This window comes from Bufo gargarizans, chromosome 1, assembly GCF_014858855.1.
Source record: "Bufo gargarizans isolate SCDJY-AF-19 chromosome 1, ASM1485885v1, whole genome shotgun sequence".
Classification (NCBI taxonomy): domain Eukaryota; kingdom Metazoa; phylum Chordata; class Amphibia; order Anura; family Bufonidae; genus Bufo; species Bufo gargarizans.
The window spans coordinates 213,049,509-213,070,805 of NC_058080.1; the positions used below are offsets into that span (position 1 = coordinate 213,049,509).

At 45.4% G+C, this 21,297-nt stretch overlaps 1 protein-coding gene across 1 annotated transcript in view; it reads right to left on the minus strand.

The window, feature by feature from the left end:
* METTL14 (methyltransferase 14, N6-adenosine-methyltransferase subunit) overlaps nt 1-21,297 on the minus strand; it is a 40,348-nt gene that overhangs the window by 16,695 nt on the left and 2,356 nt on the right. Inside the window, 5 exon segments of the mRNA XM_044301228.1 lie at nt 3,839-3,980; nt 7,351-7,441; nt 7,835-7,922; nt 16,319-16,399; nt 19,819-19,906. Of these exon segments, the coding sequence (XP_044157163.1) occupies nt 3,839-3,980; nt 7,351-7,441; nt 7,835-7,922; nt 16,319-16,399; nt 19,819-19,906 (490 nt within the window).

Genomic DNA, 21,297 nt, shown 5'->3' on the forward strand with positions numbered 1-21,297 from the left:
GCTGAACTCCCCCTGTTGTCCTAGTGTACATCACTCCTGCTACAGAACATAATGAATGGGAACTCATTGCTAGAATTCCCGGCAGTGGGACCCCCTGGACTGTGCACATACCGGTAATCACTTTAAATGCAGTGCTGTTTCTTGCAGGCGTTTCCCCACAAAACACGTTATCCCCTTCACAAGGGATAGATAAGAAATATCTGATCGCTCCCTTCCTCCTCAGTACAGTGTTTAAACGGGGTGGCAGTGTCTGACACAACTGTAGGGGGGTTTAAAGGTCAGGCCACCTGCAATCAAACAGGTCGCTCCTACTCAGGGAAGAGGTAAAAAATGAATCTGGCGGGAAACCCCAAAATCAGGAAAATTATTGTGGCAGCCATTCAACACACATACCCTCATCCATTTGATCGTGAAGAGTCGGTCACCGCCATCTTAATAAAGACCCAGCATGAAATCTTGCGCGTCGATGACGCACAGGATTGTCAATCAGTATGGCGGAGGCCGGCTTGTCATGCTAATTCTGATGAGCGATTTTTTAATTTATTTTTTACCACCATTCAGGGAAAAATCGATTCGTTACCAAAAATGCACGAGGAAATTTGGCTTTGCGGCGAATCAAATTTTCCCCGAACTTTGATTCACTCAACACTAATGATAACCAATGCCACCTTCCAAAGAGGATTGGCACCCACTGTTCCCAAACCTTCCTCTTTATGTGGCACTGTGGGCAGGGAAATGGATTTCTGATGCTTGTTCAGCGGACAGCTATTCCTCCTCACTCCGCCATGTACATGCACGTGTAGCTTGGATTATCTCTTGTAGCGGCTATTTCCCACAGGAACAAAGGATCCTTCAAAGTGAAATCCTACATGTTCGATCCCACCCATTCACATTGATAGCTTCAGCTAGCTTAAATGGAATCTGTCATCCCTATTTTGGACCATTATCTATAATAATACATGACAAGAACTGCAGATAAGGGGTCCACATCATTATTTTTTATTTCCCAGACTCAAAGCTGCACTGAAATACACACTGTGGTAAGGCCCTTATTGTGCGCATGCACGGTAGTCCTGACTGTGTATTTCAGTGCAGCTCTGTGCGCTGACAGCGGGGGATCAAGGGGCAGTAGGGAAATAAAAACCAGTGATATGGACTCCATATCTGCAGTACTAGGCATGTATTACTGTAGATAACACTCCAAAGTCGGGGTGACAGATTCCCTTTAAAGGAAAGTGCTAAAGAGATTCTAGCTGCTGGAGCGATGGACAGTGAGAAACACCTACTGGCAACCCGACTACAGACAGCCACGTGAGTCAGGAACAGTCACAGGAGGAACTCCACGCAACTGAGCCCGATTGACAGTCGTTTGCCTCTCCTTACACAAAGATGGAGAGACCTGCATACAGAATCTGGAGGGTAGCCACCCAAATGACTTCTCTCTGTTCCCGGCTCATTTCTGAAGTATTTCTCTGAAAAGCTGCGGCATTCAGAGGTGACTATCACTTTGGGCAGCATGACTCTCCTGACAGGTACCCTTTGAGGAACAATGAAACAAATGGTTGTCGCGTGAAAACAACTGGGAATAGGGTTTGATCATTGGGGGACCGACCGCCAGGACCCCTGCTGCTCACAAGAACAGTGGTCCATTCTTCCACATCTGAATAAAGCGGTGATCACGCATCCAAGCTGCCACTCCATTGAGCGCTATAGGATTGCTGAAGATAGCCAAGTATAAGCGCTATCTTCAGCAGCAGCGAGGGACATGTATGGGTGTGTGCCGCGCCATTTAAATGAGGAGCACAGGCATCCATTCTTGTGATCAAAGGGGGGTCCCAGGGGACAGCCAATTATACACTTATCGCCTATCCAATGGACAGGGCATAAGCTGTTTTTATGGGACAACCCCTTTAAAGACTTGGTTTTATCATTCTTCCTATATGGGGAAAATTCAGCGCAAGCTAGGAGTACAGTATGGCACCGTGCAGCAGCTATGCTAAGGCAAGGTAAGCTACCGAAATATTAGGCTGCAGAATGGATGACAGAAAACCCTAGATTTTATAAATTGTTAAAGCTGTGACACACATCAACTGGAGGAAACGAGCGGCTAATTAAAACATGGCACGCTGTGGCAGAATTCAATTCTTTCCATGAAATGGATTTCTTTAGTACTGCTCACACATAGTACAGCTTGAGATCAATCTCCTTCCTCTGACAGGTTGGTGACAGGATTAACCTTTGGTCAAAGCTGAAATCTCAGGGGAAAATAGACAATCTGTTCTTGTGTCGTGGTTGTCCTGCTTGTGGCTCATTGAGCAAACAAGAAAAGGAGACTGCCGGAGGCCATGGACACTGTAGTCCGTACAGTTCACTCATCCAGATCGGATTGTGGCCTACATGGCCCAAAACATCTGGATACATGGAATATTATGTATCTGGGGAGCAAGTGATGTGAGTAATCATCTACTAAGCAGATATGCAAATTATATCTCTTTCCAAAAAGGAAAGAAAGCCGTGCCCCTGGTGCCGAATCCTAAATGATGGACTAAGGCCTTGGAGGAAGCCTAATGGCAGTCACCTGCTGAACTCTGTATCCCAAGACCATGTGGCAATGCTTAAAAGTGATCAGTGCTGTGGACTTCTTATCTACATATATAAACCTGTATTGTTGTAACAGATGCGGGGGGGGGGGGGGGGGGGGGGAGAGAGAGAACTGCTTTTTTGAGGTATCTCCATGTTTCCAAACACACAAGAAGCGACCGTCAACCAGAATGGAGGCATATTGGAGAACAGCGATGGTCAGTTCGCAGTGTTCGCCAGCGAACACATGCGGGCTGCCATCTTTAGTAAGGTAGACTCACCCGTCCGGCGATGCACAGGTAAGCCCTTACCTGTGCCGGTCTGAAATCAAATGCGGTCACCGGGAGCAGGCAGTTCCGAGAACAGCCGCCGGGGGCCTTCATCTGGCTGTTCTCGGAACTGCCTGCTCCCGGTGACCGCATTTTATTTCAGACCGGCTCAGGTAAGGGCTTACCTGTGCATCGCCGGACGGGTGAGTCTACCTTACTAAGGATGGCAGCCCGCATGTGTTCGCTGGCGACCACTGCGAACTGACCATCACTGTTGGAGAAGACCTAGTAAGCAGAATACACAAACATTTATGTACACATGTCCCATTCATGGCTGAGTTAGGCTAATTTCAGACAAGCGTGTCCCATGTGGAAAGTGTATAAACGTCTTTTCCCGGTATGGACACTTCCAGTTCCGCAGGTAGGTACAGCATTATAATGCTGTGTGTCTCTACATGACCTGTATATACTGAATTATACTGACATAATGTTGGCAGTATAATTCTGAAGAAGTAAGGTCATGCAGAGACCCACAGCATTAGAACTTATTATAATGCTGTGCGCTCCTGTGAAATGAGAATTGTCCATAACAAGAAATAAGACTCAGAGTGTGACTTCCACATGGGACAGGCTCGTCTGAAATTAGTCTTCTATGGCTGATCACAGATAGTTATACCTCTAAGGGTACTTTCACACTTGCGGCAGGACGAATCCGACAGGCTGTTCACCCTGGCAAAATAGCGGAAGGAAGGATCCGAGAGGGTGAACAGCCGGTCGGATCCGTCCTGCCGCAAGTGTGAAAGTACCCTAACACAGGGATGCTCAACCTATGGCCCTGCAGCTGTTGTAAAACTACAACTCCCACAATGCCCTTCTGTAGGATGACAGCTGAAGGCTGTCAGGGAATGATGGGAGTTGTAGTCTATGCTACAGCTGGAGGGCCGCAGGTTGAGCATGCCTGGTCTAACAGATTACACTTGGATACTCACATCTTCCCAGGTCCACCACTTTTCATGGGCGGCAATGCCCGTTTCCCTGAAATATTCTTCCAGTGGCGGTTCAAGGAGGATTACATCAAACTCACTCTTCAGCTCTCTCAGATCAAATGTCTCAAGGTCCGCTTGTAGGTACCTGCGTCAGAAAAAAGGCATATGGTGAAACTCCTTTCATCTGGTACTTGATAATCTGCCAGTTATATCAATGGAGACCTTCCATATAATGTGGAATTTCACAAGGCCAGAAGACGGAGCAGACAAAGAAACAAAAGGAAAATGCCTCAGATTAAAAGACAAAACAAAGAGTTTATGGACATTTCTACCGTAATCCAGACTCTGCCATCAGCTCCCACGGAGACATAAGGGACCTGACAACTGGCTCACTGCAATTCCACTGTATAGGATTTGCAGTTGATCTGATTTCAAGTACTTAAAAAGTCATGTATGTTTATCTCTAAAATTAACATAAAGGACTTTGCAAATAAAAAAAATAATAAAAAAAATACTGTTTGCCTAGCCAGGATTGACAAATGCGAATTAAAGGGGTGTGGGACTCTAAGAACACAGAATAATTGCAGAGTGCTCCAGGATTCTGGTCTTGACAAGGGCAGTAAGATCAATGCTGTTCACACTAGGGTTGTTGCGGGTATCGAAATTTCGATACCCAATCGATACTTTTGTCCCGGTATCGATACGATACCGGGATTTCCGTTTTTTCGATACTGGGCTGCGCTTCTGCGCAGTCTAGTATCTCTGAACATGAGCGCGCTGCTATCGGCGCGCTCATGTTCTCTCAGCAGCACGGGGAGAAGGAAGCTGTCCTCCCTCCCCCCTGTGTTGCTGCCGCTGCCACCAATGAGAAGAGAGGGGCGGAGGAGGGGCGGCAATGAGAAGAGAGGGGCGGAGGAGGGCGGCAATGAGAAGAGAGGGGCGGAGGAGGGGCGGCACCACGGAGGAGGGGCGGCAATGAGAAGAGAGGGGCGGAGGAGGGGCGGCAATGAGAAGAGAGGGGCGGAGGAGGGGCGGCACCACGTAGGAAAGGCGGCAATGAGAAGAGAGGGGCGGAGGAGGGGCGGGCGCACTGCGCCACCAATGATAGGTTTATTTCCACACAGAGCGGCGACCAGCGATGTCTCTGCACTCACTATTAGTCCTGGGCGCCGCTCCGTTCGCCCGCAGTGCCCCATTACGGTCTCCTCTCCTGCTCCACATGCTGCTGATGCGATGGGAGGAGACATCAGCTTCACTAGTGGGCGTTCCTTTTCCCTGCGCTGCGATTGGACAGCGCTACAGCCAGGGAGAAGGAACGCCCACTAGTGAAGCTGATGTCTCCTCCCATCGCTCCGATAGTAATCAGCAGCATGTGGAGCAGGAGAGGAGACAGTAATGGAGCACTGCAGGCGAACGGAGCGGCGCCCAGGACTAATGGTGAGTGCTGAGACATCGCTGGGCGCCGCTCTGTGTGGCCTGATAGTGAAAGTCTGGAGTCCCATATAGTAGTCAGTCTTTAACACATACAGGAGGCGGGTGCTGGCAGCAGAATCGCATTGCCGGCACCCTGCCCCTGACAGGGAGCTGCGATCAGCGGCAGTTAACTGCCGCTGATCTGCCAGTACCCGCCTCCTGTATAAAGGGGTAATTATCATTGGTGGTGCAGTGTGCCCCCCAACCCATTAAAATCATTGGTGGCACAGTGCGCCGGCCCATCTCAACCCCCCAGTATTAAAATCAGGGACCTCTCCCCTCCCCTCATTGGTGGTGCAGTGGCAGCTTCTGATCGGAGCCCCAGCTGTGTAAGCCTGGGGCTCCGATCGGTTACCATGGCAGCCAGGACGCTACAGAAGCCCTGGTTGCCATGGTAACATCCCTGATGCTGTGTGCACAAAGCACAGAGCAGCAGGGACAGTGTGAAGTCCTATTCACCCTGATAGAGATCTATCAGGCTGAATAGGAAAAGGGATGAAAGATCCCAGGTTCTAGCCCCTAAGGGGGGGAAATAGTTATTAAATAAAAAGTGTAAAAAAAAAAAAAAACACTAAAATATGAAGTATAAATCACCCCCTTTTCCCAATTTCACATATAAAATATATAAATAATAAACATATTACGTCGCCACGTCAGAAAAGTCCAAACTATTAAAATATAAAAAAAAATCTAGGTGGTGAATGCCGGAACAGAAAAAATAAAATAAAAACTGCGTGATTCGCCATTTTTAAAAATGAGGAATGCACGTGGCTTTTTTTGTTTATTTTTTTTGCGTGGTATCGAATGGTATCGAGTATCGCAATACTTTTTCATGGTATCGAAACCGAATCAAAAATTTGGTATCGCAACAACTCTAGTTCACACATGGACATCTTCGGTCAAATTACCTGCCTTTAGAAGACGGGAAGTTCCCATTATAGTTAATCATTTTTGGGAAAGAAACTGATAAAGAAATGGCCAGGTGGAATCTTTACCGACTGGATAGAGAAGGACAACCAAGGCACGGAATTATTAGTGATGGCTTTTACATTTAGTTGGAAATTCTCTCTAGAAATATAAATTCCCTGGTTTTGTATAAACCTATGGTTTCTAGGTAAAAATCTATTGTTTGATCTTTCCTTCTGCCTAGTAACATTGTGTGGGCAGCACAGTGGTGTCAGGATGGCCTCTGGCCTCTTGACGAGGTGACCATCTACCAATCTTTGTGTGGGTCTCCAGCCAAACAGAGAGATTAAATGTGAACCTAGTAAGGACAAGGACTGATTGCAGTGATTACAATCTGTAACAAGTTGTGGGACAGTTGTGTCTTCTCTTTCTGGGTTTTATTGCCCCTGAAACATATAGAAGTGTAGACTGCAACAGAGACGTAAAGTCTACAAAACAGAACCATCAGTGGACAGGATCTTGTATGGCCCTCAATGATTTCACTCTGCTGCAACAACATTGTACCGCCACTAGGTAGGGATCAGGAGCTGCCTAACAGCTTAGGACAGAATGAATGTAGACGAAGCAGTATACAAAACCAACCTATTAAAATGATTGTTCCTGTGCCCCACCACAGTGACTGACAGGGTGAAGGTAGATCTTCAGAGGGAGCAGTCACAAACATCTATAAAATACATGTACTGGGACACCTAAACATTACACCTACAGGAGTCTTTATGACACACCATTTTAAATCCATAGGCATTAATATGGAGTTGGTCCCCCTTTTGTAACTAAAACATCTTCCACTCTTCTGTGAAGGCTTTCTACAAGATTTGAGTGCATCTGTGGAAATGTTTATCCATTCATCCAGAAAAGCATTTGCGAGTTCAGACATCGATGTTAGATGAGGGGAACAGAGTGACTCACGATCTCTGTTCTGGTTCATCCCAAAATTGTTGATTAGGGTTGAAGTCAGTCAAGTTCTTCCAGACCAAACTCACCCAACCATGCCTTTCTGAACATGGCTTTTTGGGCTGGAGCACAGTCATGCTGGATTGGAAATGGGCCTTTTCCAAACGTACATAGTCACTTACATTGGAGGAGTATTGGATTTTGATATCAAGTCATCCTTCAGTCTGATCAGCTCTCTGAGTTTTGGATATTCCTCAAACCGGTCCGCTAATCCTAAACAGGAAATGGAAAGGGTGTTAACAGGTCCTGAAAAGAAACCTTGGAATACATGTGCGGACAATCATGCCTTCCATCTCCGATAGTACGAGAACATGAAGCAGTCCCTTGTGTGTCTGGCTGCCTCTAGACAGGAAATTATTAAAGGCCTAATCCCTTAACTCCTCACCGATACATACACATTATGTATTTTACAGGGTCAGGTTATAGACCTGGGATGAAAGTATATGAATACTGCAAACCTTAGAAAATCATGCAGAGAAATACATGAATGACATTGCCTGTTTTAACGCCGGGGGATATAAAGCTTTTGCCTGCAGCTAAAAACAGACACATAAAAGTAATACATAAAACATTGACGGCATGCTAATACATCAGAAAACATCATACCAACGTCTCTGATAAAGTTCTGAGGTCTGTGGCCCGTGTCAACAAAATGCTGGCAATAGTCGTTGTGAGGATTCAAGCTCTGGGTGCCCTGCAAAAAAGAAATGGTTAAAGGAACCTTAGGGGTATTCCCATCACATACAATGGGGGCATATCGCTAGGACAGGCATCCTCAAACTGCGGCCCTCCAGCTGTTGCAAAACTACAACTCCCAGCATGCCCGAACAGCCTACAGCAGGGCATTGTGGGAGTTGTAGTTTTACAACATCTGGAGGGCCGCAGTTTGAGGATGCCTGCGCTAGGATATGCCCCCATTGTCTGATAGTGCGGGTCCCACCTCTGAGACCCGCAACTACAACGAGAACAGAGCGGGGAGAGCTATGGCTGGAGGACCCCGGGTCCGTCCACCACCAATCGCTGCTCCCATAGAAGTGAATGGCGTTTGCTAACCCCTGCGCCGCCGGGGGATGAGCTTAATGTATGATGAGGTACACACCTCATGTATAAATGATGATAAATTGGCTGGAGGCGACGGCCCCCAGCCCCTTATAAGACAGTGGGGAAAATAGTGCAGAAACACCAATTGGGACTAAATTTTGTCACAACTGCATTTAAAAAGTTGCGCCCGTTTTTGGCATAAGGGCCATTGTAAACGACCCCCTCTATGTCTACACAGACTAGAAAAACAGCAATTGGTTTGTGTACATTGATGTAGACGGAAATTTCGATATTAAATCTTTGGGGGAAAAAAGTTTATATTTCACAGTTAAAGCAGTTGTCCAGTTTCAGGAGGAAAAAAGACAACCCCTGGGATCCACCTGAAATAAAGGACAAATCTACTTTCACACTCGCGTTTTGTACGGATCCGTACAGATAATACAACCATCTGCATCCATTCAGAACGGATCCATTTGTATTATCTGTAACATAGCCAAGACGGATCAGTCTTGAACACCATTGAAAGTCAATGGAGGACGGATCAGTTTTCTATTGTGCCAGATTGAAAAACTGATCCGTGCCCATTGACTTACATTGTGTGTCAGAACGGATCTGTTTGGCTCAGTTTCATCAGACTGACACCAAAACGCTGCAAGCAGCGTTTTGTGTCCGTCTCCAAAGCGGAATGGAGACTGAACTGATGGATTCTGAGCGGATCCTTTTCCATTAAGAATGCCTTAGAACGCAAACTGATCCGTTTTGGACCGCTTGTGAGAGCCCTGAACGGATCTCACAAACAGAAAGCCAAAACGCCAGTATGAAAGTAGCCTAAGTAGTTACAGATCCCTAGTTCTTCCCGCCAGGCTCTATTTACCCAGCTGCAGTGGTGATGTCATTTCAACAACACATGACCGCTGCAGCCAATCATTGGTCTTGTCGGGTGTTCACCATTGTGGCTAGTGATTGGCTGCAGCGGTCACATGTTGTCGACTTGACATCACCACTGCAGCCACATAAATAGAGCCCGGCCGTGAGAAAGGAAATGGCGACGGGGGATCTGTGAGGCAATTACTTACCTGTTCTTTATTTCAGATGGAACCGAGGGTCGTCCAGTTTCCAACTCAAACTAGAAAACCATTTGAAGGGCTCATTTACAACGCTAATTATGACGCTAAAATTGACAGAAGTGCCAGACCTGTCTGGTGACGGACAGCAACGGTGCCTGATGGAAGTCACTTACTATAACGGGGTCCCCTTGGGTGGCTGCCATTTTACCAGACAAGATAGGGTGCAGCAGACTGTGCCATTTTAAGCAAAATCTATGACAAAGGCTTCACAGATGTGAACACACCCTCACATGCACATGCAATACTGAGTACGTGAGTAAATATACCGCTTGGCTGCTTACATAAGGTTTTCTTCTTTAACCACATCGAAAGCTAAAGAAAGCGTTTCCTGTTACCAGGGACCAGTGCATTGTGGGAGTTCAGCAGGACTACGCTTTTGGGGCACAAGGCTGACATAGGTGTAGCTAAGGCTATTTTCACACTGGAGTTTCAGCTTTCCGTTTCTGAGATCCGTCATGGGCTCTCACAAGCGGTCCAAAACTGATCAGTTTGGCCCTAATGCATTCTGAATGGAAAAGGATCCGTTCAGAATGTATCAGTTTGCCTCCGTTCTGTCTCCATTCCGCTCTGGAGGCGGACATCAAAACGCTGCTTGCAGCGTTTTTCTGTCCGTCCTGGGATGCCATTTTAAAGGAGTCATGAGAACATCTCACAACTGAAGTATTTTTGTAACAAAGTAAATTTCTGAAAATAACTAGTTTTTCATGCTGAATTAAATTAACCTAATGTTTAATGATGACACAACGCTTTAAATATCGGATTCTGAGTGCTGGATAGAATTCTCTAAGGCTCCATTCAGACGGTCCGCATCCGTTCCGCAATTATCCGTTCTCTATGGGGCTGGAAGAGATGCGGAGAGCACGCCATTTGCTCTCTGCATTCACACTTCCGGAGCTTGGCCCAGATCTTCCAGTCCGCAGCTCCGCAAGAAAATAGAGCATGTCCTATTCTTGTCCGCTATTGTGGACAAGAATAGGCATTTCTATGTTGGTGCCGGCCGGGTGTATTGCAGATCCGCAATGCACTATGGACGTCTGAATGAAGCCTTAGGGTACTTTAACACTAGCGATTTTCTTTTCCGGCACAGAGTTCCGTCAAAAGGGCTCAATGCCGGAAAATAACTAATCAGGTATATCCCCATGCATTCCGTTCAGGATGCATCAGGATGTCTTCAGTTCAGTCATTTTGACTGATCAGGCAAAAAAGATATCTCCAGCCCAAAAAAACTGAAGACTTGCCTGAATGCCGGACCCGGCATTTTTTTCCATAGGAATGCATTAGTGCCGTATTCAAAATACCGGAATGCCGGATCCGTCCTTCCGAAAAAAAGGTGAACAAAGAATTTTTCCCTGTTTTCAGTACATGATATATGGTAAATTACATGGTGCCATTAAAAAAAATACAATCCCTTATATAGCCATCTGAAAGGAAAAAAATAAAAATGGTATGGCTCTTGGAAGGCGAGGAGAAAAACAAAGGCAAAAACACTAAACTTGTCCCAGTTTTTAAGAGGCTAAACCCATTACAAGCCATACAAGCCAATGCCTCCACGGGGAGCTGTGTTCCCTGGTAACTGGGGCTCGTTTGAATGATCTAGTACAGTGGAAATAGTTAAAAAAAGAAACAAACAAAAAAAGTTGAAAGCTATAGCCGCTCCGAGCTACAGTAGATTTTACATTTCTGCTTTCTTTTATGCCAGAAAGATGAATTTGCCAGGCTCACTAGCACCGCTTATGCCCCCTTTTCGGGAAAGTGGAGAGGGCAGCATAAAACTCCACTTGCGCCTACATTTAGGCACAATGACGTTTAAAAAGTCGCAAACAGGAGGTTTAAAACTTTTTTCTAACGAAATCTGCTGTGGGTAGAATGATAAATTCCTCCCACTAGGTGTCAAACAGAAATGAAAAAAAAGTGAAAAATATAATAAAATACAAGAAAAAATAAAAATGCCTATTCCAACCAAAATCGCTTAAAAGAAAAAAAAAAAATATCCACACAAGAGAGGTAAGCCATTTTAATAATTTGTTTTGGTGTTTGCGCTATAGTTTGATAAAAAAAAAAAAAAAAAAAAAAAATTATTTGAAAATTTTTTTGCAAGAGACTCGCAGACTTTTTAAAATTGCTAAACTTAATAAAAAGGGCAGTGCTTCATGTAAAAAAAAAAAAATTTTAAAAAAAATTTTGGTTCAAAACAGCCAATGATAAAACCACCACTTGCGATAAATAAAAATGCGTCTGGTCATTAGAGCCTTTTCAGTCCTGGTTATTAAAGGGTTAAACTGCCAGTCTTAGTACTGCATTTCAGGACTTCTGAAGAGGGGGGGGGGGTCACAGTTTCTTTACTCCGGATAAAATGATGGTAATAATAAAAAAAAAAAATAAAGAACGTAGAACAGATGTGGAATGCTTTAAAACACTGTAGCAAAACCAAGCGTCACAAGATGAATTACCAGGAGGAATTGGAAGACTCGGTCTTAGGAAATATCTTGCGTTGGTTTTGTTGCTGATTACATGTCCAAAGTAAAGTAATGGCTCGAGACAAGTCAGTAGGCTAATTGACTTTTCCATTTGTGAAACGTGAAGCCATTCAACGGAATATATTAGTAACCTCTCTACATTAGCACCAACCTTTGATTTTATGCCGTTCACTCGACTGCCCCTTTGTCATTTTATGTGACAGCTATTTCCCCGGGCGCCCTGAGAAATCTCTGGCCAGCACATTTTCCCAAGTAAATCTTGCGCAGTGCGTTGTGCATTCCTTTCACGTGGCTTTGATTATAAACCTATAAAAGATCTCTTTCAGGGAAGCCAAATCTTGGGCAGACCAAAGATAACCCAGAGTCTAAAAGGGGGTTTTCTATAATGATGACCTATCCTTAGGACAGGGTATAAGTATGTGATCGGTGGTGGTCTGACACCTGGCACCCCTGCCGATCAGCTGTGCGGCCTCCTCACAGCACACCAGGCACAGCCTGGCCATTGTATAGCGGCTGTGCTTGCTATTGCAGCCTTGGCCCTTTTACTCGGAGCTGCAAATAGGCCATGTGACTGATGAACGTGACGTCACTGAACTAAGAAAGTGCCGCGGCCTCTTCAAACAGCGCATCGTCAGGTGCGCCGGATATCACACCTCCACTGATCAGATAGAGGACCTATCCTGAGGATAGGCCATAAATATTAGGGGTGCACCGAAATATCGGCCGAGAATGCACCTAATCTGTTTCTGCCGATATTTTTACATATCGGCCGGAAATAGCGGGGAGGAGCTGGGGGCCGGTGCGTTCACTGTGCTCCGGCCCCCAGCTCCAGTAGTTATAAAATGTTGTACAATTAATAAGCATTCTATTCATTTGGCCCCCCTCTGCAGTATTACATTCAATACAGCCACATCCTACTCACAGGGCTGTCATCTTAATGCTGGCCGGCCGGGCAGACGAGCGGCAGCGTCACGACTGACGTCACATGCCTGCGCCGCCTCCTTCATTCAGAAAGTAGGCCGGGCACATGACGTCAGTTGTGACGCTGCCGCTCCTCTGCCCGGCCGGCCAGCATTAAGATGACAGCCCTGTGAGTATGATGTGGCTGTATTGAATGTAATACTGCAGAGGGGGGCCAAATGAATAGATTTCTTATTAATTGTACAACATTTTATAACTACTGGAGCTGGGGGCCGGAGAACAGTGAACGCACCGGCCCCCAGCTCCTCCTCCCAGTTCCTCCCCGCTATTTTCTATTAATCTATTAATTGTACAATGGGGGCTGTGGATGGCACTGTTATGGGGTGGGGGGGGGTCTGTGGATGGCACTGTTATGGGGTGGGGGGGGGTCTGTGGATGGCACTGTTATGGGGTGGGGGGGGGGTATGTGGATGGCACTGTTATGGGGTGGGGGGGGGTCTGTGGATGGCACTGTTATGGGGTGGGGGGTCTTTTAAAAGTATTTGGGCAAAAAGGCCGTTTCGGTCAAGGGGTATCCTGAATTTTCGGTTTCGGACCAGAATTTTCGTTTCGGTGCACCCCTAATAAATATAGAACCCCTTTAATTAGCACAGTCTAACATTTTTAAAGGAGCTGTGACGAAACCAACCTCGCCACGGTGTTTTGGAGGGGGCTGGTTGCTAGCCTCCTGCCTCAGGATTATGGCCCATACTAACTTTAAAGAAAACAGGCCGGCCGCACAGCTTAAATCTGTCTTTGGAATTGTGTTTATGTTATTATGCGTTCGGTTAAATTGTATGTTATGTGAGGGCACCCAGATAGCTAATATTATTGTATTCGTGTATTCTGAGTGCCATTCACCTAATGATATGCACTCAGACTTGAGCTATCTGGGGATATGTTAAATGTCTGTGTTTGCTGGGAGGGTGTGCCATTGTGTGTTTGGGTGGTGATTCCTGTCCTGTTGTCTCCACGTGTGTATTGGTGTTTTCCCTTTGTCCTGAGACATAATTGGATTGCTCCTCGGGTGTCGCCAGGCAGAGAGGAGGAAACCATGATGCATTGTGGGGATGTGTTGTGTCTGTGTATCCTGAATTTCTGCATATCTGTCCTGTGTCGCAGTCTCCATTCTGGTCCCCTAAGGGCGTGGCCACCAGATGGGGACCTGCATAAATACGGGCGGGTAGCCCTCAATAAAGTGTTCCTGTTTTATCCTTCATCATGCTGAGACTGGTGTTTGGATAACTGATCAAACTGGGGGATTGCTATACGCTGAAGATTTGCTATACTCCCCTGGCATAACTACTAGCTCTTGTAAGAGCTGTTCCTGCTCTCTGGCTGTAGGAGAGGTTCACCCACTGGAGCCTGGAGCCTTGTCGTAGGTCCAGCGTGGGTGGAGGACGGTGAGACCCCAACCAAGCTGCGGCGGTTCGTGGGGTCTGCTGGGCGTACGGTGTCAAGTGGAGTGCTTGGAGTCCTCGGAAAGCACTAGGAGCATCTATCGACGGAGGTACCCGGTCGGGGTGCTAGGAGATCCGTTACAGGAGCTGTCCCAATGTTCTATTCACGCTCCATTGCGCCAAGTATGAGAAATCTAGACTACGGTATTTGCAATTGCATCCATTTTTCAAGACTGTAGGAGTAACAAGTTCTCACCCCCACAAATATGCCATTCTCATCTGCTTGGTTGCCCATAGAACGTCATACAATAGCTCTCTGGCACAGCGGACTAGTGTGCCCAGATCTTCCCCGTACAGGGAGAATGTGCATGTGAATTCTCGCTGCACACGACGTGACTCCAGCTGCAGGACAACCCATTCAGACATCTCGCCCAAGCAATAGTAAAGGTGGGCTTACACGACCCAATGCAAAAGGTGCCGCAGAGCAGCGGCTGTACAAAAGAAACGCTCAGTGGGTGAAATGATTGTTGGTGCAGACACCTTAATCATCGTTTACAGGCAGTAGATCGCAGGGGGTGCAATTCGGGACAGGAGGAGGCAGAGGATGTGGGGAGAGGCACGGACACTGTGCTCTCACAATAAGGTTAGGAACCTGGGAGTTTGAAAAAGCGATTGGATATTAGGCTAGCCCTTTTACTCCGCTTTCCAATACTCTGACCAGACCAGAGATGCGCTATAATAAGGAGAAGCAGAGGATTGAACAGACAGAATTTCTAGTAATTTCATCTTCTCTGGGCAGGGGAGACCTACTGAGGAAGCTGCTCTTATGCCTAGGAGAGTGGAGGAGACAATAGATGGGACACAGAACCATTACAAAAAGAAAGTACTCGAGTGACATGTAAAGCCCCCTTTACCACAATCGGGAACAAACCCTTCAATCCTGATCATTGAGCAAAGCTGAGAGATGTATTTACACGCAGCGATCATTCCCTATGTATGGGGATGAACAATCACTACTGCAATCATCCACCTCCAGACATGGTCATTGTTTGCCGGCAGCAGATGCCCGTTCATGTGCGGGTGGAACATGATGATTTTATTTGAAACCTAAAAGACGTGATCACCCAACATACAAGTGAAACATTTGTCTGTGATTGTGACAATCATGGGTGAGCTTATGTGAGATCATTTCCCAGATCCTCTACCCATGTAAAAGGACGAAAAATCCCTTTTATATGGGCTGATGATTGAGGCAATTATTGGGAATCAGCTTGTTTGTAATGATTGCCTAAAGCAACTGTACCGGCAATCACCTGAAAAACCAGCAAACACTGATTCATCGGGTGAGCGCATCTTTCACGCAGAACATTAAACTGTCCTTCGCTGCCAGCAGTTCGTCCTATATAAAAAAAAAAAAAAAAAAAAAAAAAAAGATCTGCTCCTGGCAAACAATGAATACGTGTGGGCATGGATGATCACAGCCACCATCTCTGCTCACCTATGAGGGTTCATTCCCAATAATTGCTTGTCAGCCAGCCCATAGAAAAGGGATTTCATATCCGTGGTTTACAGTGCGGACTGGACCCTATTGTGCAGCCCATATGAAATAAGCTAAAAATACTGCATAGATAGTTTACACAAAGTCCTACAAATAAAAAAAACTAAATTTTTGCTATAATAACTTAGGTCAAACATTTTTGACCACTACCTTACTCCAAAGTGTAGAGATCAATATGGGAAACTGAAGGCTTGAAGCGCTCCTCTAGTTGGATGTCCCCATGGAGAGACCTTCATAGGGACATTGTGTGGATCCAAATCATGATCCACAATAAAGCACCCATGTCCTCATCGACAGCAGTAATTATGATCGCTGACGCCGATGTACGAGCAAACACAACAAACTGTTCATCCGTATCACTGTGTCAGTACATGTAAAAGGATGCTGGAGAAAAGGACAGGGTAGGGTCCATGACGACAATTCATCATCAGACCAATGGTACCCATACAATAATGAATGCAAAACTACAAAAATAATAAGTGACAGGGAAATAAATCTACAGGAAGCCAATGGCACTTTGCAAATACCTTTAAGAAAGTGCTAGAATCTTTGTAAACTTCTTCTTTATAGGGCAAGTTCTCTTCTTCCTTCTGTGGTTCAACTGTATCCTGGAAAATAACACATCAGTGTGAACTAAGTTAGCATAAACCCAGAATCCTGGGTCGATTTACCGCCCCGGAGGACCCTCGCCCATCCAGGACTACCTGCATATGACTAGGCTTCTGGTCTACATGTGTTTAATACCATCTCAAATAAAGCTTGAATTCGCTCCACCTTATTCTCTAAAGACAAAACCTATGTCTTCTCTCTCACGTACAGTTCAACACATCAGTTGTTACTAATAAGGTGGTGGAGATTACGTTATTAACTTCCATGTTTAATCCATATCACACCCACTGTAGCTCATTTTTCATTTTGTAAACTGAATTACAAAGATACTCCTATCATAATAGGTCAATTAATTGAACTAAATGGATTAAACTGGTTTTCCGGGACTCCTCAAGATAAGTCAAGTCAACCACATCTGATCGGTGGAGGTCCAACTCCTGGCACCCCTTAGATCAGCTGGTTTAGGGGGGCCACAATGCTCACCTGCAAGCACAGTGCCGTACATTGTATAGTGGTAGTACTTGGTATTACAACTCAACCCCCTTCACCTGACTGTGCATAAGGACTATGTGACCAATGCATGTGACATCACAGGCCAAGGAGAAAGCTGCAGAACTCACCCGAGTGCCATGGCCACCTCAAACAGTTGACTGGTGAAAGTAACAGAAGTCGGAACCCCACTAATCTCATACTAATGACCCAGGTTAGGTCGTCAATATTCCTTTCCCTCAAACCAGGAATCCGATTTTGGTCAAAACTGTAAAACAGATTTCGCCCATGCCCCCTAGCAGCAGCTCTCATCATACATGGAAGAGGGTGCTGCAGGCAGAAGCCATTGGATAACAAGGTCACCTAAAGAAGTGAGAGTGACACTGTGGAGAGCTGCTGACCTCACCGTATAAGGAGAGCATCAAGTTCAGAAGGTTCTCCACGCTCATCTAATCTTTGGACTGTCCAGCATAGGCTGCCCTAGCTGTACCTCGCCCTGCACACCCACCAGGCTACTTCCCCACACAGCACCCCCATCAACAGCCATGTACTGGGGTGAGAAGGAGAGAATGAAGAAATGGGACATGCACAAACTGGATCCTGTAGGCTTTAAGGGGAAGCCGTCCAGTTTATAATTTCGGACCCCACTACCAGGTTCTGTTTAGGATGTGAGGTCACTGTGCAGTTATTACAGTGTTCGATCTAGTCAGATTTTTCCCCTCGAGGGGCTAGGATCTCCGTAGTTGCAGCCTGTCCACCACAGTTATTGTGAGAACCTGAAATATGGATACTGAAAACACATGGTACTTGCTTGGACATAGGAGAGCTGCAATTACGAATAACAGTGTGAATAACAATGGACTCTACTAAATAGCAAACTCTGCTCTGCTACATCCACATCTTGTCTATTGTGTCTCTAATATATTTTACAAGTGCAGTGATCACACATAGAAGCTAAGGGACAAGCCCAATAAACAGGATAAGATTACTTAATAGCTTTGCATGTAATTTCCCTATGTAAAAGGATTCATTCTAGGTGTTTTTAAGTTTAGCCCAAAAATAAATTTTAAAAAAATCCACTTTTTTTTTGTGCCACATCTCCTGTCCTAATAGGTCATATATGCTATAGATGGGCTATCCTCTAACAGGCAGAGTGGAGATCAGCCTCTATACCCACTATTAGCTGCCCATCTTGGTCCTTAAAAGACTCTAGCTGAGGCTACGCATTTAAAGGGACACTTTTTAGAACATATTAACAGCCTATAGGTGAATGTTTTATGTAATTTTTTATTTTATTCATTACAAAAAATGGGTGGATGGTTTTCTGGTAATAATTTAATTTGAAGTCACGCCATGTATTCTACTTCCTGTCCTGGCTCTGTAATGTCCTTCTTTGTTTGCACATTTAGCACAGCAAACAGTCTCTAGTAACTCAGTATCCGGTCATCACTGCAACCAAAGATGGAAGGGGACGAGTGGCTCACATTACACCGATAAGTGCAGTGCTGTTCTGAATCTTTATCTAGGTGAATCAAGAGAATAGAGCTGTCATACTGTTATCCCATTTCTACACCTACTATTATGATGAGAATTACCTTGCAGATAACATCTTTCTCTTATAGCAGCAGTAAACTAACAATAGATTACTTATCTATATAGGAGCGTTATCACTGCATTACAAGCCACCACCCCTTTTCTTCCTGGGCGGACGTCCAAAGAAGTATACTTACCCTGCATTCAGTCGCTGGCGCCCAGCTACTGCACTCTCCGGCCTCTGCTCCGGTTTCTGGATCAAGCGTCTGGTTTGATGCCACAGCAGCCAATCGCAGGCCGCAGCAGCGACCTGCTACCCTTGCATCACATGACCATTTGTCATAACACAATGGAGCAGCTCAGTGATGTGGCCAGCAATTGGAAGTTTACATCCAGGGACCCATGAGAAACAGGCGAGGCTGAAGAGCGCAGGAGTCGGGAGGCAGCATCAGGAAGCAGGTAAATATGCAGGGTCTGCCCTGGAGGGGTGTTTACCAAAACCCTTTAAATGTGCATAACCACTTTAAAGTGTACCTGTCGTTGCAGGATATTCTCAGAATAAGATTCCTCCTACACTATATATGATTCATATCTTGATTTCTCTGTAGCACAGCCCCAGAAGCAGCAGCATGGAGGATATTATACAGCATAACTGGGCAGTGTAGCCATTACACCAGCACTGGGGCGAGATGCTAATGCTCCCCATTCACATTACTGTATTGTCGTCCAAACCTGCCAAGAACCGTGGGTTCAGCCAATACTCTAATATGTTTGGGGAGATCCCTACTCTCCCCCGATACATGAAGTCGTGGAAGAGGAGCATTGGACAAACTGAATATTTTCACCCGATTCTTATGTTCTCCCAGAAACCCCTGTAACCACTAGAGTCTGGCAGCAACTTTCTCCGCTTTCCCCCACTGAATATACAAACTTTCTTCAAAGCTGTGTATGGTGGCGGTGGGGCAAGTCGGAAGATAAATCTGTTGGCCAAAAGACAGCTACTGAATATGTATGGCTGCCCTTAAACACTAAATGGAATCAGAAGTCTCTGTGTTTCATTCAAGCAGGTCACTCTTCCCCTCCCTATTGAATTCTATGGGCAGCATATAGCATGATCTCTCAGTAAGGAGAGTCTGTTTTGTCCCTCCACATGTCATTAGCCATCTGCCCAGTGATCTCCAGCCATGTACTGTGCATACGCCAAACGGGCTGCCATGAGACTTCAGGACATGGCCTTGATTGCACCAAGAGGCTAATTTACATAAGATTAAGACACGTATTTCTCTAAATTGGGAGCACATATTGAGAAGCAAGTAAGCAACAAATGGCATGAGAAACTGGCGACAACTGGCCACACGTATATGATGACAGATCCCTTTAAGTACACTGGCATTACCTTGCATTCTTCAATCACTTCTTCGCTGGCCTCCCCTTCCTCTGGAGGTTTCCGCTTCAGAGTAGGTGATGATGTATCATATGAAGCTCTTTAAAGAAAAACAATACTTGCTAAATTTTACATGATAAAAAAATAAAATCTATGCAAAAAATAATGGTTTGCTTCAGCAGTAACACCAGTTTTAGAAGTTTTTCCTAATTCTAATTTTCTTCTGACCTGGTGGGTGGAGACTAGCTGGTTTCATGTCTACCTATACACAAGGCATAGATAAACAGGCGATAACATGTGTGCGCCTAGACCTTGTCGGAAATATGAAGCTAATTTTAGAACAATCCATTGCGCCTAATTCACCAAGGGGGCGTGGTTTAGCGCAAAGGCTGTGTCGCTCAGCAGGGAAGGGGCGTGACCTAAGACAAAATTTGGTTCTAAAATTCTGTTGTAATATTCTCTCTCAAACTTAGCCATCCAATAGTTGGTAAAAAGTTAGACAAAAGTGTCTATCCTTGCAGCTGATTTATCATCCAGTCTGAGCCCCTGTGATAAATCTGGGGCAGGTCTAAGCTTACGCCATCTACAGGATTAGTACATCTGGGTCAATGCCGCTAAGAGAGAACACAGTGGACAAGAGACGAGCAAATTGCTCAAAATTAAATTTGGCTGAATTGGTCAACAGATTTGATTTTGGTCTGACTCGATTCCACCCAGATGAAAAAGTGAAAAACAATTTTTATTTTTTTAGATATACCCAGATAAAATTGTGAATCACGTAGAAAATTAAGTCAGAAATATCAAAGCTAGCATGAAAGTCAAAAAATACCTTTATTATAGCACGTAGATGGGTAAGGCTACAGGTGTGCCCATATTAATAACGTATTGCTGTATAGCTAGAACAAAAAACTCCCACAAAAAGGAAAAAAAGGGGGGGGGGGAGATAAATATTATATATAAACAAATATATACACATGTAATAGGGAAGTCAGGGGGATGGAATACGGTGAACTGTCCATGTGTCACCCTAAATACTCCTTAGCCCAGGGTTGCCCCCTGATGGTGGAGGTTCCCTGTCCCCGTTCCTAAAACGGATACATCCCTATTACAACCCTGCAAGGAGAAGTTCAAAAAGAGTAGAAAGATGATGACACATAAATGTGATGGAGCTGTATAGGCTCCTGGGTATATAGATAATGGGGGATTTTACTGTGCTATAATAAAGGTATTTTTAGACTTTCACGCTAGCTTTGATATTTCAGATCAAAAAGTGGCCTTAAAATTTGTGTAGGACACTGTGAGTGTACATGCACACGTTCAGGATTTATGTGCGGACAATCCGCACTGAAATCCGCAATTGTTCGCAGGGAAATCTGTGCGGTCAATCCGTATCAATTGGTGCGGAGTCGGTGTGGATTTCCGCATGCGGATTTTACTGTCCCCATTGACGTGGATGGAGAAAATCCAGACCGGAAAAACAAAATAAATTGA